Genomic DNA, 15295 nt, shown 5'->3' on the forward strand with positions numbered 1-15295 from the left:
AGATAGATAGATAGATAGATAGATAGATAGATAGATGGATGCAGACAGACAGATAGGTAAACAGATAGATAGACATAGACAGACAGACAGATAGATATAGATAGATAAGTTGAATGAATGGATAGATGGATGGATGGGTGGGTGGCAAGATAGAAGGATGGATAGATACATACAGACATACATAGATAATGGGTGAATGGATATAAGGATTAGTAGATAGATAGATAAAGCATTTATTAAATTCTTACTATGTGCCAAACACTATGCTAAGTTCTGGGGATATAAGTACAAGCAAGCAAGCTAGTCCTTGCCCTCAAGGAGTTTACATTGTAATGGCAGAATAAAGGGCCTGAGGGGTCATTTAGTCCAATCTGTATCTGATCCCCTATACAATATTCCCAACAAGTGGGCACCCAACCTTTGTTTAAATACCCCTGGTGAGGGGGAGCTCACTACCTTTAAGCCCATTCCTCCCAGCTGTAGTGGGCTGGTCCCAGACTCAGGTTGGTCAGTCTTTGAAATCATAGACCCACCTTCTTACTAGATCCAAAGACCAGCATTTTCCTAGCCAAGCTGAGCCCCTCACACAGCTTCCAGGTCAGCGTGGCTCCTGGCTGAATGGAGCCCATCCCTGGATTTGGTTACCAGCAGGAAGGCACAGTTTCAGGATGTGGGTGGAACCGTAAACATTTCTTCCCAAGTAATTCTAGGTGGAAGAAAAGCTAACCTGAGAAGCCTGCTCACCCTTGGAGGAGAAACTTGAAATAACTGGTTCTCTAAGGATCTTAGACTTGAGATTCCATATCAAAATCCTTTGTGTAGGGACCCAGAGCCCTTTTGCTTTGGCTAAAGTAGTGGCAAGACTAGGAGAATAATTTTTTTAAAAAACAGTGTTAATTAGCATTTTTATTACGCTTTTAGGTTTGCAAAGTGTTTTATAGACACTATTTCATTTGAGCTAGACAATAACCTTGAGGTGGTGCTATAATTATCAATTTACAAGTGAGGGAAGATGCAGAGAGGTTATGTGACTTACCCAGGGTCACACAGCCAGTAAGAATTTGAATTCACGTCTTCCTCACTCCAAAGCCATACCTTGCCATCATACCAACAGCGATGCTGGCAGGGTTGGCAGTGTATAAGAGTAAAGTGCATCCTCCGTTGATCCATCTCTGTTCGAAGTGGCCTCAGCCCTTCTTCCTCCTGTCTCAATTCTGCTGTGTTTTCCTTTCTCTTTTTTCTCTCCTCCTTACAGTTTGCTTCCTCAGGGCTTTTTACTATCTGGCTCCTTTGGTTTCTGATCTAGTGGCCTTTCTCAGTTCCCGTATGGACAGCTTTAGTAGTACACCCCTCCTGCCTTTGAGGTGAGACCGTGCTCTCCATCTCCACCCAGCAACCTGCTCACTCATCACATCATAGTCTTGCTGTGTTGGTCTCATATCTGGGGAAGGGGCTCGCCCTGCAGCCCCTTCTGACCCTCCACCTTGTCCATCCATTCTGTGTGCCATATCATGAACTCATCTCTTTGTAAGATACAATCCCCCACCCTCAACACCCTCAGCATTTTCATCATCAGTGTCAACAGAACTGTAACAAAGGTGGGGTAGTTGGAGCTTGTCCACAGGGTGGAAAAATTTAGAGGATATTAATAGCACTTGCAGTCCTTCGATACTTAAAAGTATGCCTAGGAACTCTTCACCCACTTATCAAGAATAATGAGTGAGCAGAGGAAGCCACCAGATGGTGTGTTTTCTGGTTATCAAATGCGAGGAGAGCTCTGAAGTGTGCCAGCTGGTCCAGGCCTCCCCAACTACATTTGAGAACACTTTTCGAGCCACTTGCCCTGTTCATAAAAATTGCTAGTTATAATCCTGTCAGTTCATTCATTCAATAAATTAAGCACCCACTGCAGGCCCAATACTGTCCTAGATACAAAAGACCCAAAACAAAGCAGAACGACCAGTCTCTGTCCTCAAGGAGTGTTCATGTTGAAAATCAATTCATATTGTTGACAGTGAATCTGGAATGTTTGCCCAGTGGGTGGGCCCTCACCATTATACCTGGCTCCGTTTCACAGTTAGTTTCCCTTCTTGGAGATTCGTGTAAATAGATTGTCTCAGACCTCTGTGATGGTAGCAGCGCGACGTGTGTGTTCTATCAGCTCTCTAAATCTTGGTGGTTCGTGGAGTTGGGGTGTAAGTCAGCTCGTGAAGTTTTACTTCCTAGAGTTTGAGAAAGAATTTGAATGAAGATCAGCTGTCAGAATAGTCATAACACAATGGATAAGATTTCTTTTTAATCCTTTCTTTCTGTCGTAGTAGCAATTCTAAGACAGAAGGGCCAGGGCTAGGCAAAGGGGTTAAATGACTTGCCCAGGGTCACACAGCTAGGAAGTGTCTGAAGCCAGATTTGATCCCAGGCCCTCTCAACTCCAGGCCTGCTGCTCTATCCACTGAGCCATCTAGCTGCCCCAATAGCTAGGATTTCTATTGAAGTACTTGTTCTAACCTACCTAAGCCCTGTTTAGATGCCTCCTTTAAGAAATCTTCTCTGATTAACACAGACATACCCAACCCCTGTTCTTAATACTCTCGGCCTCCTCAAATTATGTCATATTTTATTTCTCTGTGTCTCTGTTTAATCTACTGCCGCTGCTGCCGGAGTAGCAATAGTCAATCAACATACTTTTTTTTTAAACCCTTACCTTTGTCTTAGAAATAATACTATGTATTAGTTCCAAGGCAGAAGAGCAGTAAGGGGTAGGCATTGAGGGGACTTGCCCAGGGTCACATAGTTAGAAAGTATCTGAGGGGGGGAGCTAAGTGGCTCAGTAGATTGAGAGCCAGATCCAGAGACGGGAGGTCCTGGGTTCAACTCTGGCCTTAGATACTTCCTAGCTATGTGACCCTGGGCAAGTCACTTAGCCCCATTGCCTAGCCCTTACCACTCTTCTGCTTTGGAACCCATACACGGTATTGATTCCAAGATGGAAGGTAAGAGTTTAAAAAAAATTATTTGACGTCTGGCTCTCAATCCACTGAGCCACCTAGCTTTGCCCACAGTGAGCATTTATTAAGCATCTTCTGTGTACTGGGCACTCTGCTGGGCTCTGGGGAAACAGAGGCAAAAATGAAACAGCCCCTGCCCTGGCAGAGCTTACATTCCTCAGAGGAGGAAACTGAGTCACGGGGAAGGATGGGGCATGACTTGGTCCCACAGGTGGTAAATAGCAAAGCCTGAACTCAAATTTGGGTCCTCTGACTCCAAATCCAGCAGTCTTTCCAGGGTTTCTCAAGCCACAAATATTTCCTGAGCACCTACTGTGTACAAGGTACTTAGCACAGTGGATTTGGAGCCAAAGGATTTGGGGTTGAATCCGGTCTCTGTCACTTATTCTGTATGTGACCATGAACAAATCACTTATCTTCCCTGAGCCTCAGTTTCCTCAGCTGTAAAGTTAAGGAGTTGGGACTAGTCTGGGGTCCCTTCTAACTCTAAAACTATGATCTTGTGAAATAATCCTCTAAGTTAGGGGTTCTTAATCATTTCTGTGTCATGGGCACCTTTGGCAGTCCAATAAAGCAAGCCCATAGACTCCTCAGAATCAAGGATTTAAATAATTGATAGAAATAAATGTGGTTTAGAGGCCAGTAGAGTAAAGGTGTATCGTTGGGTTTTTTTCCTAGAGAAGATCACGGATCCCCTGAAGTTTATCCACAGACCCTGTAGGGATCCATAGACACCAAGATAAGAACCCTTACTCTAGTGGCCGTCTGACCTCTGCTTGGAGACCTCCAAAATGGGGGAACCCACTGAGATAATAGGCTATTCTTTCTCTGGGTGGTCACCATGGCCGTCTGACCTCTGCTTGGAGACCGCCAATGAGAAGGAACCGGCTACCTCCCAAGACAGCCTAGCAGATCTCTGGATGACTGTCGTGCCTGGGAGGAAAGCAGCTGGCTTGCATAGATTTCGCCTGAATGTCAGGCTCTGTCCTTAAGAAAGCTGAGGGACATTGGGGCGAGGGTTGCCTGTCTCTCCTCTGTCCCACTCAACACCCCCACATTCACACATATTCATGCCAAACTGGTTTCCATCTGAGAGCAACATTGTTTGTTTTTCCCTTCGGCCCAGCAGAGCCTTAGTCAGTGAATGACTTTTTGAGAAAGCTTTGAAGCTAGAAGGCTGGAGAAGCTAAAATCCTCTACAGACGCTCAGAGCTAGAAGGGTCCTCAGAGAATTCCCCTCTTCATCAGCCAGTCTGCTTGCCGACCACTTCAGAGGAAGTTTGTCCTCCCGTGCAGCCTAAATCTGTTCCACGTGACCACTCGGTCTTTGTCTGACCTGTGGAACCAAACAGATTTGGTCTCGTTTCCATATCCCAACCCTTCGAGTCTTTGGAAATCTCTGGGGGTCCCCCTGAGTTTTCTCCGGGATAACCATGCTCACTTCCTTCAGCCAGGCCTCCCATGGCATGGTCTCCCTCTTGTGGGGGCTCGCCAAAATCAAAGCTGGCAGGTCAGTCTCTCGACACTCTTGCTGCTCTTAGAGGCCCCGATCATCCTAATGCCATTAGTTAGTTGTCTGTCCCTGGTAGTACCATAACCAATTGTCAGTTGCCTCCATATATGATAGTAATGGGTAGCATTTTTAGAGCACTCTGAAAGAGAAATATGCTTTGTGTATGTTGGGAAGGTGCGTATTCTCGTTTCTGTTTATGAATCCTTTGAGGCAGATAGTAAAAATGTGATGCCTGGAGAGAAACAGCCACCCTGAGATAGGATGGGCTACCTCAGGACAGAGATCTCAGGACAGAGCAGGCTCACCCTTATTGGAGGTCTCCAAACAGAGGTCAGATGGCCATGATGGCCATCCAGAGATAGACTAGCCTGTCTCGGGGGGTACTTATTAGAGATCTCCAAGCAGATGTCAGATGGCCATCCAGAGATAAGGATGGACTGTCTCAGGAGGTACTGGATTCCCCCCTATGGGAAATCTCCAAGCAGAGGCCAGATTGGAGGGGGGAGGGTTTGAGGTGAGCCCCCTGGGTTCAGGAAGGGTATCCTTTGCAAGAATACAAGACCCCGACACTTAGCTTAAAAATAAAAAGAGAAACGTATTCATTTAGAAGGTAACATTGAATCTGGCCAGGAGGACAGCAGAGAGGGAAAGCTGCCTCCCAGGCCACATCAGGTCTGGGGTCTTTATACCCTTTACAACAATGAAGATGTGACTCTATGGAGCGGTGTGCACTGAGGCACGGTGCAGGTTGGGGGGGAGTTGCCTGACATAGGGGGTGACCCTCATAGTTTAGGGAACAGATGGATGTCTGAGATACAACCCGATGGTATCAAGGCATAGCCTGAAAGTGTATCTCTCTGTCCATCTCAGTTCTGAAGGACAATGCAAGGAAAATATTCCTCTCGGTCTTATCAGGAGTCCCAAGAATGGAAGGGAGCAAAGGAATTTCCTGTTGACAGTTTGGCCTAAAATACTTCTACAGTTTGGGGTACAGTATGCTAGCCCATGCCAAGATGACCACGCTGGCCATCCAGAGGTAGAATAGCCTGTCTTGGGGTGGTGGGATCGCATTATTAGAGATCTCCAAGCAGAGGCAAGACGAACATGATGGCCATCCAGAGACTGAATGGGCTGTCTCAGGAAGTAGCTACCAGTCACAGGACTGTCTCTCTCAAGCTAGAAGGGAACCTACAATTCACCAAGTTCAACCCCCTCCTTTGACAGAAGAAGCAAGTGAGATTCAGAGAAGCTTCTCCATGGCAAGAGAGTATCTGACTTAAGATTTGAATCCATGGCTGGTTCCAAGTCCTGCACGCCATCTACTAAGTCACCCTGAACCTAAGCCTGTCTAATTGGTCTCCAGACGAGGTCAGGGGAACACAGAAGAACAATGGTCATCCTTATTAGAATGAGGTTTTTGGTGCCATAGAATCAGGGAATCATAGATGGTTAGACCCAGAAGAGCCTGAGAGATCACACAGATCAACCTCCTCGGTTTAAGAACACCAAGACTCCGAGACAGAATTTGCTCTGCTGCTGTGTTATGCCTGAACTAGAACCCAGGTCTTGTTCTAGTAGAACTAGAACACAGGGGGAAGCTGGGTGGCTCAGTGGGTGGGGAGCCAGGACTAGAGATGGGAGTCCTGGGTTCCAATCTGGCCTCAGCCACTTCCCAGCTGGGTGGCCCTGGGCAAGTCATTTAACCCCCATTGCCTACCCTTATCACTCTTCTGCCTTAGAGCCAATACACAGTAGTGACTCCAAGACAGAAGGTAAGAGTTTAAAAAAAAAATAAAAAATAGAACTAGAACACAGCTCCTTGACTAGAATTTATACCATCATCTACCTATTAGTTTATTTAATCAGGACAGAGGCAGCTAGGTTGAACACTGAATAGAGCACCAGGCCTGGAGTGGGGAAGACCTGGGTTCAAATCTGACCTTAGACACTTCCTAGCTGTGTGACCCTGGGCAAGTCACTTAATCTGATTGCCTAGCTCTGCTGCTCTTCTGCTACTAAGACTACGAAGACAGAAGGAAAGAGTTAAAAAAAAAAAAAAGAAGAAGAAGAAGAAGAACAAGTGGAGAAATGAGATGAAAGCTCGTGCATTAAAGCCCTGGAAGGGTTAACTTTCTATGAAACAGACCCATTTAGAATGGCTCGGATTCTTAGGGTTATCCAAGAGGGAAATGCAGCCAGGACAACACTTGGCTCGGGCTTCCCTCTTCCCTATGCTGACACCATCGAGAAAGTCTATTTCCTGCTTCATTCACTCCGTGGGCATCGAGTGTGTGCCTCTTGTGTGTCCAGCAGGCAGAGGGACGGATGTGAGTCACCGGCGTCCCATAGCAGCCAAAATAAAAAAAAAGCTAAAGCTGGCCAGACATAAGAAAAGCCTAGTGTCCGGGACAAGGACGGCCACAGTCCCACCATCCTCTGCCCCAAGAGGTCCCATTTGGGGACTGCGTTCAGGGCTGGGAGCCATAAATTAAATCAAGAAGGCCATGGACAGGCTGGCGCGCATCCAGAGGAGAGTGACCGGGATGGGGAAAGGATCACTCCAAAGAGTAATGATTCTCAGCTTGGAGTCCAGGGAACCCCCGGGGGTCCCCAAGACCCTTTCAGGGGTCTGTGAGCAATAATGATAATAGCTAACATTTCTAGAGCTCCTGCTAGGTGCCAGGTGTCATGCTAAGCATTTTATGATTAGGAGTTCATTTGATTCACAGCAGCCCTGGGAGGTAGATGCTGATGATAAAACTGAGGCAGATAGCGATAGAATGAATGCCCAGGGTCACCCGGCGAGTAAGTAAATGTCTACAGCTGGATTTGAACTCTGGTCTTCCTGACTCCAGGTCCAGCGCGCTCTCGCCACTGCCCTGTCCAGCTGTCATGAGATTAGAACGTCACGTATCCCTTCCACATCGAGGCTTTCCCCGTCAGAGTTTCAATTTGTCGTGGGTTGACGTAAGACATCAAATGGGATTTGGGGGAGAGTTTTGCAGCAGCCACAGATAGCAGGTATCAGCCAGCAGATGATGGAAATTGTTTAGAAACTCAGAAATGCACGGAATGTTTGGAGAGTATTTTCTCCGTTAATACCACAAATATACCCAACTTCTTTGCTATGGTTAAAATAAGTAAAAAGTTAAAGTTTGCAAAAACAACAAGAAAGCCAGCAAAGGCTAGAAATAGAGAGATCTCCTTCAAAGTTTAGTAGCTCCTAAATGCAAAGAAGATCCTAGAAACACGCCATAAAAGAAAAAAAAATTCAGATCTTCTCTGGGACCAAAGGAGGGCCAAAGGGTGCTGCACCCCTCACCCTCTTGGTGTGGAAGGGATCACCTGCATTTTCAGAATAATACGAAGACATTTAAATTTCAAATATGGTATCATATATCAATAGATATCAAATATCAATGTCAATAGATGTTAAATATCAATAGATATCAGATATCGATGTCAATAGATATCAAATATTAATAGATATTAAATACCAATGTCAATAGATATTAAATATCAACATCAATAGCTACCAAATATCAATGTCAATAAATATTACTAGATATCAAATATAAACATCAATAGATATCAACTATCTATAGATATAACTCACAGAAATCAAAGGTCTTGGGAAGGGCCTCAATTTTTTAACTTTTTTCTTTTTTTTTTTCATTTCCACTAAAAAACAGTTTTTGAGGGGGCAGCTGGGTGACTCAGTGGACTGATTGTTAGACCTAAAGATGGGAGGTCCTGGGTTCAAATTTGGTCTCAGACACTTCCTAGCTGTGTGACCCTGGGCAAGTCACTTGACCTGCACTGCCTACTCCTTACCACTCTTTTGCCTTGGAACTAATACACAGTATCAATTCTAAGACAGAAGGTGAACCCTTAAAAAATAATAATTAGAATCAGGCAAACATGGAATGGGCTTATAAAGAGGTAATCGTGGTTTCTTCCTTATCCGAAGCTTTCAATAAATTGATCTACAAGTATTTATTAAATGCCTCCTGGGTGCTAGACACTGTGCTAAATGCTAGAAATACAAAGAAAGGCAAAATATAGTCATTTCCAGCCTTCAGGGAATTCACATTCTAATGTAATGATGTAATAATGTAATTTCTAATGTAATAATCTCAACATGCAAAAACTATGAACATGGTGGGAACATAAATGGGAGGGAACTCAAAGAGGGCAGCTGGTGGTGCCATAGTGCACAGAGTGCTGGGAATTCTCAAGTCAAGGATTCTCATCTTCCCAAGTTCAAATCTGGCCTCTGACACTAATTAGCTGTGTGACCCTGGGCAAGTCATTTAACCCAATATGCCTGTTTCCTCATCTGTCAAATGAGCTGGAAAACAAAATGTCAAACTAGCTGTGTGGCCCTGGGCAAGTCACTTTGCCCTGTTTGCCTCAGTTCCCTCATCTGTCAAATGAACTAGAGAAGGAAATGGCAGAGCACTCAGTATCTTTGCTGAGAAAACCCTAAATAGGGTCATGAAGAATCTGACGTGACTGAAAAATGACTGAACCACAACAATTCAGAGGGAAGGCACCAGCAGTGAGGGGGGTCCAGAAAAGACTCCTGGAGGCTTCTTGCAGAACTTGGGAATGGAGCCATCCCGAAGGAAGCGAGGAAAATCTGAGGCCAAGGTAGGAGGGAGAGCACTTCTGTCGCCGGGCTTTAATGAGAAGGTGAGGACTTGAGAACAACTATCACATACGAGAAGCAACCAATAGACCAGAGTCCCTGGATCACAGAGTGCACGTCAGGGAGGAAGGTGTAAGAAAGACTGCAAAGGCAGGAAGGTGCCAGGAGATAAAGGGCTTTAAAAGCTAATCAGAGGCCAGCTAGGTGGCTTAGTGGATAGAGAGCCAGGCCTAGAGATGTCAGGTCCTGGGTTCAAATTTGGTCTCATATGCTTCCTAGCTAGGTGATTGTGGACAAGTCACTTGACCTCAGTTGCCTGGCCCTTGCCAGTCTTCTGCCTTGGAACCAATACCTTGTGCAGGTTCGAACATGGAGTGTAAGAGTTTGGTTTGGATTTTTTAAACAGCCAACTAGGATTTTCTTTTTGATCCTAAAGGTAATAAAGAGCCACTGGAATTTCTGACGAAGTGGGGAGAGAACATGGTCCTGCCCTTTAGGAAATTCACTTTGGCCACTGAGTGACAGATGGATTGGCGTGGAGAGACTTGAGTCAGGGAGACCCACCAGCAGGTTCATACAGTTGTCTGGGTACGAGATGACAAGGGCCTGCAATCAGGGTGAAGGCAGTGCCAAAGGAGAGAAGAGGATGCGGAAAGATGTCACAAAAGCAGAAATGAGAGAACTTGGCAATAGCCATCCAGGGCTCTGGGCATTTTTTCTAAACTGTCCCTCATGCCTGGAAGGCTAGTGCTCGCTCTTTCTCTCTCTGTCCATCTGTTTGTCTCTCTTTCTCTGACCCTCTCTCTGTCTCTCTCTCTCCCTCCCTCCCCGTCTCCATCTCCATCTCTGTCCCCCCTCCTTCCCTCCCTCTCTTTCTGCCTCTGTCTCTCCCTCTCTCTCTCTGTCTCTCTCTCTGCCTCTCTAAATCTGTCTCTCTCTTTCTCTCTATCTATGTCGCTCCTTCTCTCTCTCTGTCTCTGTCTCTGTCTCCCCATCCCAATCTCATCTCTGCCTACTGACTTCCTTGATTTTCTTTAAGCCATAGCTAAAATCCCACCATCTAAAGAAAGCCTTCCCAATCCTCTTAATTCCAATGACTTCCCTCCTTTAATTATTTCCTATTTATCTTGCATAGGACTTCCTTTGAACATATATGTTTGCCTCTCTTCTCCCCCATTAGGTTGTTCTTGTGGGCTTATTTTTAACCCTCACCTTCCACCTTAGGATCAATGTGATGTATTGGCTCCAAGGCAGAAGAGTGGTAAGGGGTAGGCAATGAAGGTAAAGTGACTTGCCCAGGGTCACACAGCTAGGAAGTGTTTGGGGCCAGATTTGAACCCAGGAGCTCCTGTCTCTAGGCCTGGTTCTCCATCCACTGAGCCACCTGCTATCCCTATAATGGACACTTAATCAATGTTTATTAATAAGTGAATATTGGGAATGAGTTGAGGATGATATTCAGATTGTGAGCCTGGCAAGTGGGAACAGGGGGCTGCCCTCGCTCGTAACGGTTGTGGCCCTTCATACTGGAAGAGCAGCAAATGGCCGCAGCATGTTGGGTCAGTGTACAGTGGGTCCAACTGTGGCTGCTCAGTCAAATAGCCCGCATGGACATTTGGGATGGAGCTTCTCTACATCTGCACGTTTTGCCTTTCTTTTGAGCTCCTGCCATTCTGCTTTGCCCTTGGAGCTCCTCGGGCGCCATCTTGGATGGGGGCTCGCCATGCTGGATGGCCCTGTGCCAGCGTCTCCTGTGTCTCACATCAATAGCAGAGTTCTTCAGAGAGACCTTGAGAGTGTCCTCGTATCGCTTCTTCATAAGTGGGGAATTGGGAAGTGGGTGAGTCTGGAAGGAAAGATGATGACTCTTCTCTTCTGGATGCACTTAGGACATCCGCTTCTGGATATCCAATAGGCAGTGGGTGATTTGAGTCTAGAACCCAGGAGAAAGATTGGGGCTCTGTTGTTGTTCAGTCATTTTTCAGTCGGGTCCAACTCTTTGGGACCCCGTTTGGGATTTTCTCAGCAGAGATACTGGACTGGTTTGCCCTTTCCTTCTCCAGTTCCTTTTACAGATGAGGAAACTGAAGCCAACAGGGTTAAGTGACTTGACCAGGTCACACTTAGGAAGATGAGTCTCCCTGACTCCAGGTCTGCTTCTCTATCCACGGCACCACTCAGCTCCTCGGGGCTATATTGGGATACAAGAAGAGTTACTTATTGGGCCTTTTGTCAAGTGAGATTCTCATCCAGTATGGCTGGTCTGCATGTCCATGTCTCTTCCACTTGTGAGGAAGAGAACCCATTGCCCCTACCCTTGAATTGTATATGGCCTACCAAATTCTTCCTCTGACCTTTTTCCCCCAAAATCTTTACCTTCTGTCTCAGTATCCGTTCCAAGACAGAAGAGTGACACAAGCTAGGTCATCAGGGCTAAACCCTCACCTTCCATCTTGGAGTCAATACACAGTATTGACTCCAAGGCAGAAGAGTGGTAAGGGGTAGGCAATGGGGGTCAAGTGACTTGCCCAGGGTCACACAGCTGGGAAGTGTCTGAGGCCAGATTTGAACCCAGGACCTTTCAACTCCAGGCCAGCCACTCTATCCATTGTGCTACCTCGCCGTTCCCCCCACTCTGTCCTTAAGTAATTTTTTTGGTAAATGTGAGAACTCAAGCTATAACTAGAACCTGGGCCAAGCAGCCCAAATGTGCCCTCTAGTCAACCAATAAAGACAAATTCTGTTTAGCACAGCGATTCCCAAAGTGGGCGCCACAGCGATCCAGGGAGGCGGTGAATAACCGCAAGGGGGCAGTGATAGTATGTGACGGGGCGCTAAGTAATATTTTTTCTGGAAAGGGGGCGGGTAGGCCAAAAAAGTTTGGGAACCACTGATTTAGCAGGAGAGTCTGAATGGGGAGGTGCTCACCTGGAGGGCGGCACACCCATCATCCAAGGGTTTCCTTTTTCTTTATTCTTGCCATGAGGTACCAGTTTCAGTGGTGTCCAAGATGAGGGCTGCAGGTGTTTCCAGAGATTTCTAAGGGCCAGTGAATGCCCTTAGGGCAAAGCCGCCCAACGGGGCAAAAGCAGAGAGGAGTGAAGGAGATCTCTGAAGAAGTTGGGGGCAGCTGGGTGGCTCAGTGAATAGTCAGGCCTAGAAATGGGAGGTCCTGGGTTCAAATGTGGCCTCAGACACTTCCCAACTGTGTGACCCTGGGCAAGTCACTTCACCCCCATTGCCCACCCTTTACTGCTCTTCTGCCTTGGAACTAATAAGCAGTATTGATTCTAAGACGGAAGGTAAGGGTTTAGGGGACCATGAAAATTAAATTCAGGCCCAAGACTGGGCCCATCAAGATGGCACTCACAGGTTGGCAAAGGGCCTTAATGGCTCTCCTTCCCTAGGGAGACCAGGGGAAAATGGATGACTCTTTTCCAGAGGCCAGGGCAGGACCTCAAAGGTCTCTTCTGGCCCTTTGGTTCTGGATTCTAGTCTAGGGTTTGTTTGGCTCCTTTGGCAGGCTGATGGTCTATGGACTCCTCCAAGTAGCATCTTTATTATTATTTGTTTTTTGGTAAAGATATTTTATTTTACCAATTAAATGTAATGAGAATTTCCACCTAAGTTTTCTAAAATTCGATGATCCAAATGCCCCTCCCCCCTCCATTCCCGGTGATGGTAAAAGACCTCATCTGGGTTATACGGGACCAAATGACATTTTTAAAGGCATAAAATTCTAGACGATTCCAAAGAAAATGATTAGATTGAAATAAAGATGTGATTTTTTTTCCTCCTCCAAGTGCACAGACATGGGGCGCCCCCCCAAAGGCTATTCCAGGACCCCGTGGATCCCCGTTAAGACAGACTTAGCCTGGGTTAGACGGAGCCATGCCCGAGGCAGAGACCTCAAAGCTCCCCGGAATTAAGCCTGCCATCCCGGGTCATCCGCTTTGAAGGGGGGGCCAGAGGGGTCCTGCCAGCGGTGGGAGGACGGACGTCACCGTAGCGGCTCCCCCCCGGCCTTGGCACCCAAGTTCCACGTGCCCCCAGCCATGGCGCCCGTGTGGGGGCTGGCGACAGCGGCCCAGGCTTAGGGCACAGAGGAAAGAGGGGAGGAGGCAGAAGAGGCCGGACAACCACGAGACACGGAGGGTCCGTGGAGAGTCCGGGGGCCTGGAGCCTGGGCAGAAGGGAGAGCCCCAGGGAGCGGCGGGCCGGTGCCAGGCTGGATGAGCTGAAGGAAAAGGCCTCAATTGCTTTAAAAAAAAAAAAGGAGCCCCCCCAGCAAAGAGAAAGGCCCTCCGGGAAGCGGAGGGGCTTCAAAGAAAGAAGTCCCTCTCCCGCCCCTCCTCCCCCGGGCTGGGCTCCTCCGGGGAAGGCGGGAGCCCAGAAGCGGCCCTGATTTCTTTGTAGCCGCCAGTTATGGGGTGCTCAGAGCCGGGAAGGCCTTTGGAGCTCTCCCTCGTAGAGGCCCAGAAGGGCAGCCCGAGCCGGGGCCCCGCATGTCCCCCCTTCTGGCAGGTCAGGCCGTCTCCTCGCCCCCCTCCGCGGAGGCTCCTAACCGCCTTCTCTCGCCCTTCTGCAGGATGACATGCACAGGGTCATCGACCAGCAGCTGATGGACCAACACCAGAAGGAACTGGGCCGGCCCGCTTCGGCCTTCTCCGGCGGCCACGGCCCGGCCCGGGGGGACGAGCCCGGCGGGGCTGAAGGCAAAGGGCTCTTTTCATTCTTCAGGAAAATTTAAACCGGGAGAAAGTACGGGGAGGCGCGCGTGGAGCCTGAGGGAGGGGGCGAGCCTCGCTGTCTGCCCCCTGGCCCACCCCGCAGAGGGCCAGACTCGGTGTCCCCTCTGTGGGGATGCCCAGGGCCCCCCCACCCAAAGAGAGAGAAGAAAAGGCGGCCGTCCCGTCCCCCACCCCCCAGGCCTGCCCTCTCGAGCTCGCTCCCCCCAGGCTCCTGCGGCAGAAGGGAGGGGGCCCCCGTGATCCTCGGGCAGGGAGTGAGCTGCCCGCCGCGCTTTGGGCCGCTCCCCCATTTCTGCCCAGAGCAGATCTCCGGGGGACCTGCGGCTCCCCTCCGACACGACCCCCCACCCTACGTCGGGAACCCTGGCGGGGGGAGGGTCCTTTGCTGCATGCCCCTCCCGGCTCCCCTCTCACCCGAGGCCCCGCCCCCAGCCCCAGCGGCCGCCTCGGGCCCTTTGTCGCGAGGCTGCAGGGAGAGCAGGTGTCCCGGGCGGGCGTCTCTGGTGTGGCCGGAAGGCCCGCCAGGGCTCGGACCCAAGCCCCGGCCCCCCAAAGAGAAGGGCGGGCGGGCTCCACACGAGGCCCCCCAGGCTTCTATCTCCGCCAGTCCCAGGCCTGCACACACACACGCTCGCGTTCTGGTTCCAGAGCTGGGCCCGGACTCGGCGAGGACCCCGACCTTCTCTCTCCCAGTAACCCGGGCCGCGGAAGAGAGGATCCGGTGGAGGGCCGGAAAGCCTCCCAGCGCCTCCCTGGCCCCGTTCCTGGGGGTGTCGGGCCTCCCCACCCCCACCCCGTCCTCTGCACACGCCGGGGCCCGGGGGCAGGCGAGTCCTTCCGGCTCTCGTTCCTGCCCCAGCCCCCAGGCAAGCTCCCCTGGACAGGTGGGAGGCCTTGGGCTAGAGACCGCCACTGTGCCCGGCGGGCTGCCCTCTTGGGGGGCCCCCTGTAGGGAGTCCGGCCCTCGGCAGCCCTCCCTGCCCCGGCCCAGGGTCTGCCGGCTGCTGCAGGATTGGGTCTCCCGGGAGCTTCCACGGGGGCCGCAGGGCAGGGCCCGGCGGGCGTATCTCTAGATCTGTACATAGCGCGGGGCTGGATCTTTTGTATGTAGCAATCGTGTAAATACATGTACGGATTTTATAATATACATATTCTATATATAAAGCTATAAAGGCATATTTTTAGAAAAAATGATACACCGCTTTTGTAAATAGTCCAAATGAGAATAAAAGGAATTTCTACAGAGCCGGCTCGGCCTCGGTTACTCCCCATCCTCAGTCCAGGGCCAGAAGAGACACCAAAGCCAACTGGGCCAACCCGCTCCTTTTACAGAGGAGGAAACTGAGGCTCAGGGTCTACCCAAGGCTGACGA

The 15295-nt window shown here is 49.3% G+C and overlaps 1 protein-coding gene across 1 annotated transcript in view; it reads left to right on the top strand.

Annotated features, from left to right (window-relative positions):
* LOC123245081 (BICD family-like cargo adapter 1) overlaps window positions 1-15156 on the top strand; it is a 23301-nt gene extending 8145 nt beyond the window's left edge. Inside the window, exon 3 of the mRNA XM_044673816.1 lies at window positions 13761-15156. Within this exon, the coding sequence (XP_044529751.1) occupies window positions 13761-13922 (162 nt within the window). The 3' untranslated portion in view covers window positions 13923-15156. The remainder of the gene's footprint in view (window positions 1-13760) is intronic.
* Window positions 15157-15295: the final 139 nt, after the last annotated feature.

This window comes from Gracilinanus agilis, chromosome 1 (assembly GCF_016433145.1).
Source record: "Gracilinanus agilis isolate LMUSP501 chromosome 1, AgileGrace, whole genome shotgun sequence".
Classification (NCBI taxonomy): domain Eukaryota; kingdom Metazoa; phylum Chordata; class Mammalia; order Didelphimorphia; family Didelphidae; genus Gracilinanus; species Gracilinanus agilis.